Below are 20128 nucleotides of genomic sequence, written 5' to 3'. Positions count from 1 at the left end.
CAGAAGGAATGCAAACAAGAGGAAACATGATGCTATAGCTTATTGGTTAGGGCACAATGTTGGGGAGGGAGAGTTCTAGCTTCTGGTCCCTGCTTCCTTGAACGATTTCTACATTTTATGATAAATAGGCATGGGATAAAACACAGCAGTAATCCTGAAAGCACAAAGAGGAACCCAGGAATCCACTCCCCACTGTCTCATGCTCCCTTCCCGCCAGCCCAGATGAGTTCACTCTAAACTGAGCTAATCAAGCACCTTTCTGGTTAGCTTCTTTCTGGCCCCTTGACTCTTGCATTCTTGGCTACCAACTGACCCAACTTCAACAGGAGGAGTGAAAACTGTTCCCATACAACCTATCCTATAGCCTAATGATTAGGGCTCTTGCCATGAGAGTGATACATACTCACATCTCCCTCGGGCTAAGGGAAACTTAGACTTAAACTCGAGCCAGTAAACCATTGTGTAAAAGGTGAGCACACGTATCACTTCTTTCTTCTTCAATACTTAACAAACATGATTGTGACTGGCCATAATTGTTGTGTTTTGTCTTTAACTGCTGCTATATATTCCATTCCATGTGCTCAGAGCAGCGGCAACTGGTGCCTCCTGACTCGGGGAGAGAGGGGAGCACCAGCAGCCAATTGCTGACTTGGGGGTGGTCCCTCAGCAACTGATCGTCGACCCCAGAAGCACCGCCAACAAAACCAGAAGTGCTGGCAACGACCAATCTCAGGGGGAGCACATGCCCCTCTGTGGCCCCCCCACATGTTGCCTATGGCTCAGAGCGTGCTGACTCTATTGAGGACCTCAGTGGCCTTAGGTTTTACTTCCCTAGTTTTGGGAGCCCATTGGATCTGGGGAGCAGGAGGTACTTCATGCTAAGACTATTAGTTCTAGGAATGCACAGAAAGCAGAACTGCAGATGCATAGGGAAATTTCATGTGAAACAAGGAAATGCTTCATGAGTATGAGGGTTTCCAGGGTTATACAGCTGCTGAGCAGGGTTTTCCCTTTTTTAACTTAGGTGACTAACTTCCAACTAAATCCTGAGGGTAAGAGACATTACAGGGTGACTGGAGACTCTGGCTGGGCACCTGTTATACTGAGTCTACTGCAGAAGCACTGCTTAAATGAAGCTGGGAGAAGGGAGAGGAAACAGTGTTGGCAAGCTAATTAAGGATTACTGGCCTAGCCACTATGAAAAATGCCTCCTTTATTATGGCTTAGATCCTTTAATAAAATGCTGAGAACAATAAGAATTTCCCTACATCTGTCTGTGTAGGGAGCAACTATTAAAATAACTTTCTGTGGCAAGGTCTTATAGTCATTAGAAAAAAGAATAAAATTCTACTATCATTAGGAAAACAGTCTTGATACTACATGAAGCAGAGGACCATGCTGTGCATGTCATAATACTGCTCTTTTGCCAATCACCAGTCACAAAAAAAAAAAAAAAAAAAAAAAAAAAAATCATCACTCTTGCACAAACTATTTCTAGAAACAAATGAAACACTACAGCATTTAAAGATTTCAGGGTCAAGATGGGTTTCTAATGCCTAGCAAATAAATATCTGAGCTGTCTTGTTTTTCCTGTCTGTGGAAGATTTAAAGGTAATTGGCAGAGGTTAAAAGCATAACTTCAGTGACTTTTGAATGCCCATAATGGGTTGACTAAGAGGCATTCAGAACTGTATTCCACTCTTTTTTTCCCCTTCTATGTCTTGCAGTGTACTCCCCTGATATAAGCATGTTGCTTTTGTGCTGAAAGATGCGTCAGCCAGTATATGCTGGAGCTGGCATGTGGAACTTTGTTGGAGACTCAAGTAGGCTAGAGAATCAAGTAAGTACCATTTAAAAATGTATTATGCAGTTCAAAAAACTTGAAATATATTTTATATCTTCTTTCTCTTAGGAAAGAAAGGAACCAGATAATGCAGCATATTCAAAATGTTCAAATAGTTTTCTCTTGCACTTTTCCGCTCATTATTATCCATTCATACCAAAAGTATAAAAAATGCTGGAGATTCTTAATTTTATTTCAAGTCGTTTGTTACCATTTTATATTGAGCACCAGAGACCTGGTGAGCAGGGGCAAGACTAGGAGCTATAGCTGTGAGTTGCCACTAGAGGGCTGGTGACCCAGAACAGGCTTCTATCCCTACAAGTGGGGATGTGAGAGATCCTGGGATACTGGGGGACTTCAACTCAGGTGGCGCATCTGCATAGGCAGAGGGAAAAAAATTTTTGGGCGGGACTGAGCACTCATGTGCATGCATGCACCCCATCCCCCCCAATGTCTGCAGGGGAAGGGAGCAAGGTTGGGGCTGGGAGCAGGTAGGGATTGAGGTTGGGGTCTGCTGTACCTGTGTGGCTGCCCCTTCCCCTGCGCCAGGGGTCATTGCCCAGTGCCGGTGTCCACCACCCCCAAACAATGCACCATCCCTGGCTGCCTCTTGGCACTGGTCCTGGCCCAGCTCCAGTCCTGCATCACCTGGGGGGGCCCAGACTTTGAGCGGGGCCAGCCTTTACTGTGCTGCCAAGCCAAAGGGGATGGAGCCCCTGGGACACCCACGCACACCCTGCCCTGGGAAGAGTCTGGCAGATCCTCCAGAGCCATGGCACCAGGGAGCCGATCTTTGCATGGGGCAAGGGTGGGCTACGGTTGAGCTGTACCTGCTCCCCGCCTCCACCCCTCATTGCAGCCTTTGAAAGCAGCATGGCACCATGTGTGTCCTGCTGCTGTACGGGCTGGGCAGAAGGGCACATGGCGCCACTTTCAAAGGCTGCAGGGAGGTACGGATGTGGAGAGCAGGCAGAGCGCAGCTGTAGCCTGCCCTTGCCCCATGCAAAAATTGGGAGCCATGGCCAGCCCCTGCTGGAGGAGCCGCCAGGCTCCAATTGTCCCAAGACCTGGCTGGGGCCCCATTTGCCATGAATGGGGCCCTGGCTGGCCCAGGTCATGGGGCAGTCAGAATCCAGTGGCTCGTTCAGGGGTGTGGTGCAAGGCAGCCAATGGAGGGGAGTGTGCCCCCCTCCCTGGCTCCCCTGCAGTGTGTGCAGTGGTGGGAGCTACCTGCCCATGCCCCTGGAAAACCCAGTGGGCTCCCATTGCCCCACAACCCAGCCAGGGTGTGGGGCAATCTCCACAGTGCAGCAGGGAGTGGGGCAGGGGTGAATGATTTGCTCCTGCCCCAACTCTGCTCCCTCCTGCACAGAGAGGGTTTTGATCTGTCCCTTCTAAGCCCGGACAGTCAAAAGAAACTTACCGGTATGTTGGACCAGCTAAGATCCTGGCGTGCCCCTCCCCCCTGCTCCAATAGCATGAGGCTAGGCTGCCCTGGCATTTGGCAGGGTTGAGTCCCATTAGCCCCCCCTTCCACAGCCTATGCACATCTGTGGAGAGTGGCTACATCTTAATGGAACAGGAACTGAGAGTGGCATAACTTTGAATGTATAATGAGTGCTTTAATGCCTTAAAATGCAGACAATTTAGGGGTTAGGAGCTCCAGAAGCTGCCCAAAATTACTATGTAACAAGGCCCTAAGATTCCTAAGAGGATCTAAAGCTTTGGATATAAACTGTAAGAAAGTTCTTAAAGATTCACTGGTTAGGATTTCATCAACTATGGAATGCTACCACATGTTTTGCAACATATCGCAATGCTAAACAAGTTGTTCTTTGATCAGCTGTTTCTTGTTACGTCTGCAACTCTGCAGTTCACTGATGGTTTGATTACCATGAGGTCAAGTTCTGGAACAACAAAAAGCATGATGGATTCATCCCTTGTAATTACTTTGGGGTTAACTAGGTTTGTTTTTGAGACCTACTAATGAGAGAAATTGAATCAGTGGGTTAATTGCTCCTATTAGTGGTCTACACATGTTAAGTGGTTCCCAAATTACCTAGACCAATGGATCACTGTCAGCTATCAACTATTATTGGAGACCACCATGTACCATGCAAAAGAGGTGGGAGATGAAGTTGATGTGATCTAGGGGCCAGTTACCATTATAACCACTAGTGTGTGATGTATGAATCTTCAGAAAGCTGTAAATAGCCTCAGAAAATGAGTTTGTGTCTTATGTTTTGGTGGCAATCAATTTATTAATTGGGTCTACTTGTCTTTGGGGTATTTTTACCCGAGTATGAGATGAATAAATGTGTAACATTGTGTGAGCCCTTCAATATTATATTTATATGCTATATTTGTATTATTTCAGTCTATATCTTTTTGAATCTACCAACTTTAAATGAGCACATGTCTTTCTCTAGTACTGTTTTGCTTTTTGTAAAAACTTCAGAAAGAATTTGTTTTTTGAAAATATTGTTTTCATTCTACTTGAATAAATTTTTTTCAGTTGCTGATCACCAATTCCTATTCTGCTGTATTCTTGGTGAATTTGAAAAGGGATATCATAATTATGTAATTCCATTCATGTTACTAGAGGAGCCATAGAAAATGTGGCTTACTATGTTGCTATCATTTCCTGGACCTTATAAAGTACTATGAATTGTTTAGTCATATGCCTAAAGGAAATTTGGCCAATGTATCTGTAGATTCATTCTGTTTTCATTAACTTTATCTTTGCATTGTGAATTATGAAAGCTATTGAAATTTCCTTTTTAAAATCCTACTTAAATATCATGATACATTAATTTATTCACTCATGAGTACTAGGAAACATAGAACAGGTTTATTAGGCCTTTGTTCTTATCTGTGGAATCCTTGTTTCTAGTATTATCTTTTTAATTCTCCATATTTAGATGAGTCAGTAAACTTTAGTGTTAGTTTTCAGGAAATGCTAGGATTTCTCTCTTGATGAGAAAAAAAAGAAGCATTATACATATTTCTTGTGGTCAGCTGTTTGTGATACAAAATGCAGTTTCTAAGGAAAAAGCCACACTTCAACAAGAAGAATGGTCTTTTCAACTGTTTACTATTCTCTCCTGTTTTCCCTGTCATTAAACATTTGTTTTGTAGCATATTATGATCCATATTAGTTATATCCTTCTATAGTACTTCTATATTACAAAGTGGAACATGACTAAAATACTTACCCCAGATACTTAAAATTCACGTGGAGAACATTTCTTGATATCCTTCCAAGCTTCTGCAATTTACCTAGAAGGTCACAATCCAAAGATACATTTTCCACTCTTTTAGTGGTCAAAATATGCAAGGCTTCATGGGAATCAGTAGTTTCCAAAAAGTTTCAGACATTCTCATAGTTCTTCGAAAAGAAAAACGAAACAAAAAACAAACCCAAAAACTTGAGGCATACATCAAGAGATACCAACCTGGTTGCATTCTGTGATGAGATCATTAGCTCAATGGATGTGGGGAGAACAGCGGTTGCGATATACCTTGATGTTAGCAAGGCTTTTGATAAGGTCTTCCACAATGTTCTCGCAAGCAGGCTAAATAAGTATGGGTTGGATGAATCAACTGTAAGGTGGATAGAAAACTGGCTGGGTTGTTGGGCCCAAAGGGTAGTAATCAAGGGCGTGATGTCCAGCAGACAGTCAGTATCAACTAGAGTGCTCCATGGGTCAGTCCGGGGGCTGGTTTTGTTCAATATCTTCATCAATGTTCTGGAAGATGGGATGGAGTACACACTCAGTAAGTTTGCAGATGACACCAAGCTGTGGGAAGTAGTAGATAAGATGAAAGCTAGGGCTAGGATTTAGAGCGATCTAGACAAATTGGAGGATTGGAACAAAAGAAATCTTATGCATAGGGGTCTATCCAACTTGAAGAAGTGGCCAGCCGATTTCATGGGCAGATCATGGGGCAGGCCACCATTTTTGAAGGCTTATCATACCAGCCCACCACCTCTGATTGGGTGAGGGCTCCTGGTAGCCCCTGCCCCCATGGCTAATTGGCAGACAGGGCTGTCTATCATATGGCCCCACCCCTCCTTGCTGATTGGTTGAACAAGCTGTCCATCATGCAACCCCACCCCTCACTTCTGATTGGTGGAAAGAGATGGGGCTGCACAACAGGGAGCCATCTTGCCTGCTTGCCTTTATATTGGCAGCCCCTTGCATGATGGGCTGTGTGTCTGGGGGGACTGGTGGCTCCTACTGGGATGTCTTTTTAGCAAGACATCATTGTTGTCTTCTTCCAGTTTTAAAAATAAATTCAGTTTGGATTATTTAGTCAAGGGAAAAATACAATCTAGGCGCATCCATATTTTGAATTAATGTTTCTGCCTGCATCAGTTGCTGACTTTCTCTTTTATGCTTTTATTGCTTCACATTTGGATTAGCCTATTTATACACATGCCTTCTACTGTTTTGGAATCACGATAACAGTATGTCACCTTCATGTTTAAAAGCTAGAATGCATACAGGTATACCTCTCAGTCAGATACTTTTTTTGGCTTTATGGCAGCTATGACTTCTGTATCCATATGGAACTGATACTGGGGGAGAGGAGATTTGCCCAGTCCTGCATTACCAGCAGCTAGCAGAATGCTAAAATATACGTAAGCATATGTCAAAACAAATTATGAAAAGGGTCACAAGTTTAAGCTCTACAGTGATTATTCTTTGAATATTTTCATACCTTACAGTCACTGGCCAAACCAGCAACTTCCTACTCTTCATTTACATCTTATTTAATGTTTTTTCTCCCTCCTGTCAATCTCTACACCTTAGCGTGTATATTCAAATGGCATTCTTGCCAATAGAATGTAAGCTACAGAAGAGATTTCTTCATTGGTCAAAGAATCACCCTCTCCAGAACCATGGAAAATTAGGATTGGACAGGACCTCAGGAGGTCATCTAATCCAACCGTCTGCTCAAAGCAGGACCATCCCCAACTATATTACTCCCATTGTAGACCCAGCTCTATTCCCCACATCAGCTGCTGCTCTCTGCTGATTCAACAATGATACTATGTTGGTTAAATAAATATGTTGTAAGGTTTATCTAAGTGGCAGATACAGAAAGAGAAAATGCAACATAGCAAGTATTAGTGATTGTCATGACGTGGGGTCCAGTAGGATGGCCGTGATCTCCCTAAGGCCCCCTTTACCGTGCAAGTTGATCCAATGGGCACCCTCGACCCTTGCCCGCCACATCTTTGATGACAAAATGTATTTGGGAGGCTGCCTTTTATGCCCTCTTGGTCACGTCTTGCTGGACACTCGGACCCCGTGGTTTCCCAGACCCCTCGTGGGTCCTGCTTCCCAATGGGTGCTTCAGGGGCACCCTAGCCTTATGGGCTATGTGTGGCTCCAACCACCCCTTTACCACGCCCCAAGCCTCAGATGGAATTGACATTGTTTGGTCACAGCCTTGTTAAAATATGGCCCTCTTGTCCTTTCTGGGCCCTGCGTGGCCCTGTCTTGCTCTGCCCCCTCTCCTGGGGCTTCTCAAGTGCTGCCCCCTCTCCTGGGGCTGGGGTCAGTGCACCCCAAATTCTGTGCCCTCGCTGGCGCTAGGGTCTCCACACTGTTGTAAGTCCCCTATGAGGCCTCCTCCAACCCCTAATAGCCTCACCCAAACCACTAGTAACAAACAGCCAACAAAACGCAAGCCCCTCGGCTATAACTTAAACGGAAGCCGCCAGGCTATAACAACATTCCAGCCTACCGGGGAATACTCCATCCCTCAGCTATGTCAGATGCTGCTCCTTTCATCAGGTTTCCCCTCTCTTCCCTGAGAGAGCTCCTTCCCCCTTGGCTGCTGGCAGGGAACTGCTAGCCTGGCTTCAGCCCATGGGCTTTATATTAGAGCCAGGCCCTGCCCCTTCTGGTCAGCTGACCTCCTCTGGTTGCCCTGGCAACCAGCAGCTGGGCTTGTCACTCACTGCTAGGGCTCTTTCCCTAGCAGTTTTCTCCCTTCTTAGGAGCAGTGCACCTAAGTGCTCTGCAACAGTGATATATAGATGTAGAGATTCAAAGGGTAGTAAGCCCTTTGAATCAAAGGGAAATAGGTTGAACCTAGCCATGTGGAAGCAATTATTTCAAATGAGTTACTCCACAAAAATTCACACACAGCACCCCTCCTTCCCCCCCCCCCCCCCAACCTTGTAGGCTATCTAAAGTGATTCAGGAGTTGATATGTTCTCTCCAACTCTGATGTCATTCAAGCACCAAATAAATTATTAAAGGGCCAAGTGCTATGAACATAAATCTTTGCTATACAACATAGAACAATGTACCAGACCATTTGTGGTTTTTAAAAGTCTTGTGATACCTTTTGAAAAAGTTGAGTTGATAATCTCAATGTCTTGACAAAACTTCTTCCTAGGTAATTAAACTCAGTCTCTCCAAATCTGGCATAAGGATTTCTTCTTCACAGTTCTCCACAGGAAAGGTAAGCCAGGTTTTCAGGAGCTAAATTGGAGAAACAATGATTTGGCAGTTTCTTTCACTTCATATCATAAATTACTACAAAGTATTGCTGTATGTTACAATTTATATTCTATCACTACACTGGTAATGATCACTACATTTTGGTGATTGAGATGATTTCTGTATCTCCTATCACCCTCTAAAACAATGATTCTCAGCCAGAGTGCTGTGTTGCTCTGGGGTGCTATGAGATCCTTTTAAGGGTGCCATGCAATAATTGTATTGCTAAGTGTGGGAGCACCTCCACATGATTCACCAGAGATACCATGAGATTTCAGACAGGAAACTACAGTGTCAACAACATTCTGACCTGTTGTGGTCGCTCTGATTTTTTTTGCAATAAAATAATTTCTCTATCATTTTTCTAAAGTAAAACAGAAGTGAAAACTAAGATCTGACATTTTCTGAGGGGTGCTTCAAGTCTAATAATGTTGGGAACTACTGCCATAAAGATATTTGTGGTAGATGTTTGCATTAAAATAATGCTTTTAACATTCTTCCACAGCTTTTTTTATTAAAAGTACTAAAACTATATAATATATACTTTAGAGAATGTTGTTTTGAATGGGAAGGACCAGTGATTTTGTTTCTCACACACACACATTTTCCTAGTACTCTTATTCACATAGTTTAAAATAATTTCCCCTTTTGTTATCCACTCTTACTTCAGCTCAGATTAATACTGTTTCATAATTATGCTGGGTCTAGAATTTAGTATTTTTAAAATTATTTTTAACTTTCCAAGAAGTGCATCTCAGGTGCTTCTGAATAGGTTTCATTTTAAAGCTATCTGAAATTAATTTTGTGCTTCCTAGTTGCATAACAACATTAATGCAAACAATGAGAGATGACTAAAATAAACCTGGAAACTAGTACAACTGAACCATATAAATTAACAACTAGACTTTCCCATTAATGTATTGTAGTCTTCCTTACTCATGTGTTGATAGGTCTGATTGACTATATAAGAAACAATAATTAATAATATTTTATAGAGTATATTACTCCATTAAAACTCAATGGTATCTATCCTTCCTTAGCCACCCATGCCCTCTCCCTGCCATTACAAGCTTGTAAATTCATAACTTTCTTTGTCCCATATGTAATAAAAAGATTTTGATTATTTGAAATGTAAGGATTGAAGAAGTTTCCTGATAGACATGTTAGTAAAATGTGTTTGATTTGGTGCCTGATACAGGGGAGGAACTAGGAAGGGTGTAATGTGTAATTTGTAGCTGCACCTGCCACCCGCTTTGATTTCTGTTCCACCCAACTGCCTGGGAAAGGCAGCAGAATTTCAATTTAGGCAGTGGCAAGGGAGTCAATTGACTTCATGGCTCATTATAATTTACCTAATCCCTTCTGAACTCATCATTCCACAAGTGATAATGACCCTCTCTCCTTTTGAATGGTCTTGATGTTCCACCAATCACCCTATCCTTTGTTCTTCAATTTTGCTAGTTGTTAACCATTCCTGGTAATCTCTCTCTTCAATTTCAAAGCCTGGCAGACTGTTATATCTCTAGCTAAAAACCTTAACTCAGTTGTGGTAACATTAACTCAGGTGAACTTTAAATCAAATGTGCACATTAATGATAGTGCTGCATTGGATGCACTGTCAGGATGCTCCAGGAGGCTATATTTTGTTCTACAAATCTGAATAAGAGATTCACATTTAAATAGTGTCTAAAGGATTAATAACATAATTTCTTTTGACTATTTTTGCCTAGTTTGTTGCGTTTTTTAAACTTAATATATAATCTAGCAATTAGTGCACATTCCAGTAAAGATAAATTTGGTTTTGCTTTGAACCTAAAATGAATAATAAAGTGCCAGGCCACTAGTATATTAGTAAGGCTTGTAGTTTCTCTTTAATATCCTTTCCAAAATCCTAAATCTGCCCATGGCCTGATAGATCAGTCTTCTTTACCTTTTATTATATTAGAATTAGGCTTTTATTATATTAGAATATCAATAATCAGCTAATTCTTCAACACATATAAATAAAATACAAAAAACCCCCATGTTATTGGACTATAAACTGTCACTTCAAAGCTGATGGATCAGATTTTCAGAAGCTATTATGTGACATAGGAATACAAGTCCCACTGAAAATCACCTCAGATCTTTAAATAGCAAGCTAGAAAGAGCACTAACATATTTTGAATTATTTTTATTATTGTGATGGGATGTAATGGTGTCAAAGATGAAGCTCAGTGGTGACAGGCACATACAAACACATTACCAAAAGATGGTCCCTGTCCACAGATGTTATTTTCATACTTTCAGTCCACCCTCCTAACATAATCTATAAATGGCATCAATGATATTTAGAAATGTTATTTCAACCGTTTAATTGTGGCTCTGGTTCTAATTGCATGTCCAGAGTTAAAGTTTAGATCCATTTTGCACTTAAAGTAAGGATTCTCCTTGCTATATATGTATGTTCCCCAACTTACAGCACTTTCTCTGTGAATACTGAACACACTGTCATGATTTTATAAAAACACTTGGTAACGGCTTTGAGATAACCCAGCTTTTAATTAATTTTATTTCAGAAATTTTGGATATATATCAGTGATTTTTCTTAAATTATATAAATAAAGGAATAAAATAAAATTTTCAAACCTTTTCTGTGGTGAAATAATTTGAGATATTTGTATAGGCTATATATGAAAAAACAGTGTAGTAGTAAAGTTAAATTATTAATTATCTTTTAGGGCTGTCAATCACAGTTAACATGCACGATTAACATGTTAATCAGTTCTTGCATTAATCTTTTTGCCATGCCACCCCCAGGGGTGTGCACTGTGCACAGTGGCAGGGATTCACCCCCCCAGCATGCCCGAATGAGCCACCCATGGCTCCATTCCATGACCTGCCCCAGCCCTGGGTCCCTATTCACTGCAGTCCCTGTCCCTGTCCCCACCCCACTCCCTCCCTCACCTTGGGAGCCTTGATCTGCCTTCCCACCCTTTCCCTCTCCCCCCACCCCTTCCCCTCCACAGACTTACCTGCCAGGTGCTGTGTGTCTGTGTGGGTCTGTATCTGTATGTGTGTGTCTGTTTCTCACTCCCAAGCCACAGCCCCCCTAGATCTGCTGCTGCCCCTAAGTCTTGACCCACAGCACCCTGCATTTCACCAGGGCATGTGGGGACAGCCCCCTTGCTCCAAACCCCACACACACCCCCACAACTTCACAAATTATCAGCGATTTGGATAACGGGGTGAAAAGCAACCTGTTCAAATTTGCTGATGATACCAAAATTTGGGGTGAGGTGGGCATGCTAGTAGGGAGGGAAAGACTGCAGAAAGACCTGGATAGGTTGCAAGGGTGGGCTAACAAAACCAGGATGCATTTCAATACAGACAAGTGCAGGGTGCTGCACTTGGGCAGTAGTAACCAGCAACACACTTATAAGATGGGAAACTCCCTTCTTGAGAGCACAGAGGCAGAAAGGGATCTTGGAGTCATCACTGACTCCAAGATGAACATGGGCCGACAATGCGAGGTCACAGTCCACAGGGCTTACCGGACCCTATCGTGTATCCACAGGTGCATCTCAAGCAGGGCCAAGGAGGTGATCCTCCCCCTCTACGCGACACTGGTCAGGCCACAGCTGGAGTACTGTGTCCAGTTCTGGGCACCCCACTTCAAGAGGGATGTGGACAACATTGAGAGGGTCCAGAGGAGGACCACCTGCATGATCCAGGGATAGCAGGGCAGACCCTACAATGAGAAGCTACGGGACCTGAACCTGTTCAACCTTCCCAAGAGAATGCTGAGGGGGGACCTGGTGACCGTCTATAAACTCAATAGAGGGGACCAGAAGGGTTTGGGGAGACCTTGTTTCCCCTAGTGCCCCCCGGGATAACAAGGAATAACGGCCACAAGTTGTTGGAGAGTAGGTTTAGATTAGACATCCATAGGAACTACTTCACAGTTAGGGCAGCTAGGATCTGGAACCAACTTCCAAGGGGAGTGGTGCTGGCTCCTACCCTGGTGGTCTTTAAGAAGTGGCTCGATGCCTACCTGGCTGGGGTCACTTGAGCCCAGTTTCCCTCCTGCCCAGGCAGGGGGTCAGACTTGAAGATCTACAAGGTCTCTTCCGACCCTACTTCTATGATTCTATGAAATTCCCCCAATGCACACACCCCACACCCAACCCCCAACCATACAAAGTAGCTGCATAATTTTGCATAATTTTGAGTTTTTGTGCGTAATTTTGAGTTTTTAACTGTGCAATTAAAATTGCAATTAATTGTGACTAATTTTTTTAATTGCATAACTAATCATGATCACATTTTTTAACTGTTTGACAGCCCCATTATTTTGTATCTAGTTTTGATTATAAAGACCACGAAGTCAGGCTATTGTGATGACACTGAAGGTAACTGAACCAATCAGCCTCCTCCTGCTTAATTTGCATGTAAAACTGTTATTGGTAGCAACAACTTAAAGTTATTAGGGAGATTATATGTAGCTGACAAGGTCTGACTCACTTTATCACTGCATATTAGCTTCAATGTAATGGCTAGAAAGACTCCCCACAGTTCTTCTGTCTTAGTTTCATTGTGCAATAAGGCAGGGCTGTCTAACTTCTAAGATCTTGGGGACTGCATGCCCTGGGGGACATACACAGTGCAGGCCACACCAATCAAGCCACAGGCCATTGACCTGTGTAAACATTCCCTCCCCACCCTCCTGCAACACCATGCATCCGTGTGGGCACTCCCACCCTCCACTGCTACACCAGGCCCCCTGTCTCCCATTGTACCATGCTGGCATGCAAGCTCACTCCTGACTTCCCTTAATGTGTGGGACTGCCAGAGTGATGTCCCTCCTCCTTTGGTGCAATGCGCACCCTTATGGGCACCCACTCTCCCCCAACCCACAGCACAGAGCACCACCCCACCATCTCACTATGCGGGCACAATCCCCTATGAATGGCCCTGATCACCCCCCCCCCCCAAAAGCAGCCCCAGACTTATGCTCAGCTCCCTGTACCACTTGCCACAGTGCCTCACCTCTGGGGTGGAGGTTGGCAGCAGCAGCTGTAGAATGAAAAAGCAGCATGGTGATCTCCTTCTGGAGATCAGAAGGCAATATTTTACAGTTAGGGTAGCCAAAATCTGGAACCAACTTCCCAGGGAAGTGGTCCTCACCCCTACCTTGGGCAAATTCAAGAGGAGGTTGGACAATCACCTGTCTGGGGTCTTGTGAACCCAGCATTCATTCCTGCCTGTGGCAGGGGGTCAGGCTAGATGATCTATTCAGGTCCCTCCTGACCCTAGCTACTATGAAACTATGAAGTGGGAGCCCAAGGTCAGCTGGAGTGATGGGGGTGATGGGGAGAACAGCAGCCAGGTAGGAGCCTGGGAGACCACAATTTAACCCCTGAGCTCCCAGCTGTGGGAAGCACTGGAAGCCAAGATTGTTACTTGCTGGTGCAGGGGGAGCCTTCTACACTGGCAATATGGCACAGTGGGATCTGATGTTTGATCTCACAATCTTGCTTCCTGCCATACATGTAAACTAACATCTGTTAGGGGCCTCAGGTGTATACCCCACTTAACTGGCTGCAATACTGGTGGTGACAGTTTTATAGTGTTTTGATGTACTGGTGGACTTTCCTTAAGACTTAAAAGAAATATTAAATAATACATTTATAATCGATACTATATATCTTCAAATCATTTAGATATGTTCATGGAAGCATTCTCTACTAGTTTCTTTTTAAGTTTGGATAATGGCATTTTTTAAAAAGACAAACAAATCCCTAGACTAAAATCTACATAAAGACTGAAAGCATGTGTCACTATCTTAGAGTTTAAACTCATTACATATTACAATTAACCCTAAACAGAGGGTCATGAATGCAGGAAATTAAAAGTTAAGGTTACATTGAAAAGAAATCCAAATATGTTAAGATACTCAAACAATGTAAACTCTGCCCTATACCAATACCATGCATACAAAAAAGAAACAACTATCTGTAATATTTATTTAAAAATCAGTTCATTCTCATCTTGGACCACAAAAATTGAAACGCCTCTATATGATTAGTCCATGATGTTAATATAGAAAAGGTTTAAGTTTTGCTATACTTAGTGGGAATTACAATACCTCTGTAATTCTTTTTACCTTAAATTATGGACATATAACCTTAATTCCATTTTAACATAGGGATTTGGGTTCATTTTAAGTTTTGTTTTTTGGGTCTGGAATAAATTACTCTCTTTAGAGATTAGCTCTGAATAAATCCAGTCAATAACGTCTGGAGAAGAGGGATTTTCTGGTGTAAAGACTGTCACCATTAACCTAAAATAAATTCATGTTACATTCTTCAGGCCTTGGTTAGTAAGACACTTAAGTATGTGTATAACTGCACTGTTTAAATTTATGCATATGCTCAAGTATACCTTACTGAAACTAATCTTAAATATTTTGAATCATAATCATAAATATTAGAGCCTGAGCCTGTAAAACTATAAACAAAAAGTAGCAAACTGAGGATACTGCTCCTGTGTACACATGCATCTGTTAGCTATAAAGCCACACCAGTCTCTCCCAACTTCTCTCCATAATGCATAAAGCAGTCCATCATGAAATTGTTTAACTAGGATGGTATCCCAATGCAGGTGAAAAGTAGACCATTCATGTTTACACATGAGTAGGATCTTCTTCTGCCCATTATTCTTGGGATTGTTCCATTTTGAATGAGGTTATCCAGTATCTGATATGTCTACCCCCGTAGATATTAAAGAGACTCAAACTAACTTTGCAGCAGTAAGGAACTGCAAGTTTGTGGCCTGGCAGGATATTTACTGAAAAGTAAAGGCTTTATTCTTTGGAAACAAACAAAGAAAAACAACACAGCAAGGAAATACCCAAAAGAAATATCACTTTCCTGATAGCAGCATTCCCCTTCCAAGTAAGCTTGGGTGGGCTGTTCCCATTATCTGATCAGCAGCATCCAAGCAGCTTTATAGCTGAATTAGATAGCTCCTGGTGATTTTTTTGAGATTTCAGTATTAAATCCCTTTCCTCAGCATTTGTGAAAAGACTTTTCCCCATGCATTGTTAAAAAAAGAAAAAGATAGAGGTTGTCAGTTAATAGGGGGGGCTCTCAATTCATACAAGAAATAACACGTTCAGACATGCCATTACCAAGTTTAGCACTGTTGTCATTACTTACAAAGTTGCCCCTCCTGCAACAAAAAATGCTCCAAGCCACCCCTAAGAAATGAAGTGATAAGAAAGGAGGAGCTTTTACTCACTCAGCATTTCAGGGACAGATAGGTAGCTTTTTCACCTGCCATGGAAGTGTCAGTACTCAGGCTACAGGTTAACAATTAGATGTCCTTAAAAGTTAACTCTTCTCTCTTATGCTTTTCCAACTGAATAAAGAAATGATAGTATCACAAGTGATACTGTATTTTAAGATTCCTTTGTCATTATACAATATTATATTTTGACACAAACATGCTACCTGCCGGTACTGTAGAATCCTATAAAGGTTTCCATGAACAAGTTAAATCAAATACATATGGGGGTTGCTCTAGGTATCCTGCATCAGTATCAGGTATTTGATTAAATAACCTCCTGAGGTCTCTTTCAGCCCTACATTTCTATGATACTGTGTTACTGTATAACATACCAATTTAGTGTTCCAATGCTGTGGAGCATCATCTTGTCTAATTTAAACACTCAGAGATTTCTTCTCAAAAGCTTTATCCTTAAAAATACCTTGGCAGCAAGAACAAGAACCCAGGATTTCCTTCTCCCAGAGAAGTGTCCTTCTCATTGGTCTATACAGTTAGATTCATTACTTGCTCTCTTTCTGACCCCATGAATCTTTCATTTTTGGCCACTTGGTAGCTCAGCTTCAAGAAGAGGTGTGGAAGTTGACCCCACCTATCTTATTCTATAATTTGATGATTAGAGCACTTCCCTGGTAAGTGGAGGATACAGTTTTGGCTCCTTTCAAGCTTGGAAAGGTGTAGAACTCAAGTCTTATGCTTCTGGCCTAGTACTGACCTGTTTTACAAAAGGTAGCCCACCGTGAAAGAGTGAGATGGGCTACTGCACCTCATACTGAACTGAGTGCTATAGTCAGTGTGAAGTAGCCTCTGGATGCATCCTGCATTTGTGAAGAAGATTGGACTGTGCTGGCAGAGGATGCAGCTGGGCAGGGAGCTGTTCCAGAGGTGGGATCTTGTGGCAGTGACAGCATGGTCTGGAGCTGGGGCAGAGCTGCGATCTGCTGCCTGCAGGCCTTGAGCCGGGGCATGCAGATGGTGGATTGAAGCTCTGCCCCAGCTCTGAACCATGCTGTCACCACTGCAAGATTCCAGCCCCAACCATGGAGCAGCTCCTAGCCCAGACAAGCGCTGTGCCGTCGCTGCTGGGGCTGGTCTCCAAGGAAACCTTGGCCCCACACTGTCATGGCACTGGGGTCTCCATGGAAACCGGCCGCAGTGATGTGGGCAGGGCTACTGGGAAATGGAGTCCAGCCACTGGCCCAATCCACCATTTTGCCCACCCCTGGACTAGATTCTTAAGAAGGGATAGGCACCTTCAAGAACAATGTGAACCTTCATCTCTCTCCGCTATATGTTCTCATCTGTTCAAATGGGATAATGATACCTAGTTTCTCCTACCCTTTCTTCTTTGCCTGCCTTGCGTATTTGGTTTGTAATATCTTTGGTCAGAGATAATCACCTACTATGTACCAGTGTAATGCCTAGCATATTGGACTCCAGATCTGAGCTGGGGCTTCCAAAAAGCTACCATAATACAATAATAAATTTAATAGCAGCCCCAAAGCCAGCACAGTTCATCTGCAGATCCAACATTCATATTTCAACACAGGCAAAAATACTCCATATTTCTCTTTTCAAAATAATTTTCAAACAATGAACTCAAACATTTTGCTTTATTTATGTAGTGGCCTAAGCGGACTTTGCTACAATCAACTAGAGCAGGGGTTCCCAAACTGTGGTATGCATAATAAGCCTGTGCAAATAGGGAAGTATTTGATTCAGATTTGGCTGATTCAGAGAACAGTGATTTGATTTGGAGATTCAGATCACAGTCCTGAATTGATTCGGCCAAATAGGCTTCGGAAGATTCAGTGCTGATTCGGAGATTCGGCCATAGACTATAATGGGGAATCACTGAAATACCTATAGATTTGCCAACGTCTGGCTTCTTTACTATTCCTTTCATTCCAGAAGAGCACACACACCAACTAGATGTTTCCTCAGCCTGATGAAGGGTTTTAAACTGGAAAGCCTATGCCTCACACATGGCACCCCAGGCAGCTAAGCTGAGCTCACCTGGAGTCTCACAACTCCAGTGCAACCAGCAAGCCTCAGGCCTTGCAAAGATCTTAGGGGGTCTGGGTTTTCCCCAGCCAGGACTGTGCATGCGTGTGGTGGCTGGAGTTTATAAGGTGTCTCCTACTCACCTTTCACCAGGGAGATCCTCGGTCCTGGCATTTCCTGGGGCTGCCACACCTCCAGCAGTCCCACCAGACCTCCCAACCCTGGCAGGGTGAAGTTTTAGTGGTCATGCCTTCCCCATAGGGTATCCTTCTTCCCCATAGCCCATGTTCTTCCCCTGCTGGCTGGTGATACAGTGAATGCTGCCTCCAGCTCAGAGAGCGCAGCATTACATGGTTAAAAAAAAAAAAATGGAAATAGGTGCAGATGAAATGAGGAGTGTGGCACTCACTCCATCTGCAGATGGAGCTTGGGGAACCCAAGCAGTAGGAGGTTCACCTCAAGGAACACCAGCTGCTCCACCAAACCAGCAGGTGTGGTGGGGTGTCACAACATTCCCCAGCAATGCTGAATACCCCTTTGATTGGAACACTGTTTGATAGACAGGACAGATGTTCCCGGGAAACCGTGGCCAGATCCTGCCACATCTGGCTGTGGGTTGCTCAATAGGCCAAGGGGTCACAGTCCATCGTCTTCACATCCTCGGCTAAATAGGTAAACACCGAAGCCTCAGTGCTACCTGCCCGAGGCTGGGGTCTGGTGCCTCTGGGCCCCAACATTGAAGCCATGCCTTTGGCCCACATTGGCAGTGGCTGGCATGGAGGAGACTGGCTGGTGCTGGGAGTGCTGGCATAGGAAAGCAGATCCCTCTCTTCCATATCCCCTCTTCCATATTCCCTCACCTCTGCCCATTTGCCTCTATGACCCCGCTCACCAGCACCTCTGTCCAGTGATCGAGGGTTTTGGTGCTGCCAGTGCACATGCTCCCCTTCACCCTTGGGTCGTATATGCCCACCAGAATGTGGAATGAATTGGATTGCAATGGATCCAGCCGTTTTTTAATACCCTTCTTCAGCTGCTTCACCAGTGCCTGCACCTTTGGTGAAAGTGGCTTGCCCCAGCCAGGTACATTGATCCCCTGGAACTTCTCCATTTGGTTCAGAAGTTCCCTCACTACAGGGATCACCTGGCTAAGGAGGGCATCGCCAGTGCTGAGGCTCTCGGTGGCCTTTAGGAAGGGCTTGAGGACCACCAAGATCTGGGAGATGGTATCCCACTCAGCTGTCAAGGGGGCTGCTGATCCCAATCTCTCCAAGCAAGGCCATCTCATGGAAGGCCTTCTGTTGCTCCCCCAGCCTTTCTAGCATCAGGTATGTGAAGTTCCACTGAGTCACCACATCCTGCATGATTTTGTGCTGCAGGATACTCAGCTCTGCCTGTTTCTCCTGCAGCATCTTGCCCTCCTCGATGCTGCGGTACAAGTAGCCTGCCACCTTACTGCGTTTTGAAATCAGCTGGATGGTAGTAATAATACCATCAACAGCAGCCCTGCCCTTCTCTGAGGCATCCCTCACTATGAGGTGCAGCTTGTGTGCCACACAGCAGATGCCAACAAAGTTGGCATCATGAACTGCCTTGACCATATTGGCCCCATTGTCGGTGATCATGAACCTGCAAGTGAGCTGCCCTACCCAACAAGCCCCTCCTGCACCACATGGTTCATGGCCACCACCATCTCTGTTGCCGTGTGGGACTCATCCATCATCCCAGCTTGAAGGAGAGCCCACTGACGGCCTAACATTGTACCAAAGCCCGGTGGGGGAGAGGCAGGCATGATCTCTACCCCGTCTGCTCCAGATGTCTGAGGTGAAGTGCAAGGCTACCTGAAGCCCTGCCTTGTGCAGCTACTCCCTGAAGTACTCCCTGCATGCCTCATACAAGGAAGGCACCACTGTCCTGCTAAAGGTGGTGTGTGAGGGCACTTGGTATGATGGGGCCACCATGAGCTGCCTGAACCCTGGCTGCTCAACTAAGGAGATGTGCTAGCCATTCAGAGCAAGCATCTCCCCAATGCTCTGGGTGACCTCACTAGCCCTTGCAATGCGACCCTCTTTGTCTGCAGCTTTCCCCCACCAGTCCAGGGTGGCCTGCCTCTGCTTCATGGGACGGGGGCTTTGGAGTGAGAGGGGGACTTTCCTTTGGGCACACTCCCATTGGTGCCAGGCTGAGGAGGAATAAGGGCAAGGGGGTGCTGCCTCCTGAGATGCAGCAGCATTGCCGTGGTGGTGAAGTGTTTCATGTCCTTGCCCCAGCTGATCTGCCTTCAACAGTGCTGGCATATAGCAAATCTGGGATCTTCTGCCACCTCAAAATGATCCCACACTACACTATCCCCCCACTTCTGGGTTGAGGATGGGGGTCCTGCCTTATCTCCCCTCTTCAGCAGGCTGAGGCACAACAACAGGAGGAGCTGACT

At 44.3% G+C, this 20128-nt stretch overlaps 1 protein-coding gene across 9 annotated transcripts in view; it reads left to right on the top strand.

Moving 5' to 3' along the window:
* The window catches only part of IL15 (interleukin 15), a 73777-nt gene that overhangs the window by 12932 nt on the left and 40717 nt on the right, over positions 1-20128 (top strand). For 8 of the 9 annotated variants that reach the window (XM_014595664.3, XM_014595663.3, XM_014595667.2 and 5 more), the window contains 2 exons: positions 1728-1840; positions 8261-8326. In XM_014595664.3, coding sequence (XP_014451150.1) covers positions 1769-1840; positions 8261-8326 — 138 coding nt within the window. In that variant the 5' untranslated portion in view covers positions 1728-1768. The remainder of the gene's footprint in view (positions 1-1727; positions 1841-8260; positions 8327-20128) is intronic. The other variant, XM_019489776.2, reaches the window with a different exon arrangement.

This window comes from Alligator mississippiensis, chromosome 2 (assembly GCF_030867095.1).
Source record: "Alligator mississippiensis isolate rAllMis1 chromosome 2, rAllMis1, whole genome shotgun sequence".
Lineage (NCBI taxonomy): Eukaryota > Metazoa > Chordata > Crocodylia > Alligatoridae > Alligator > Alligator mississippiensis.
This window is presented reverse-complemented; position numbering and strand designations above follow the sequence as displayed.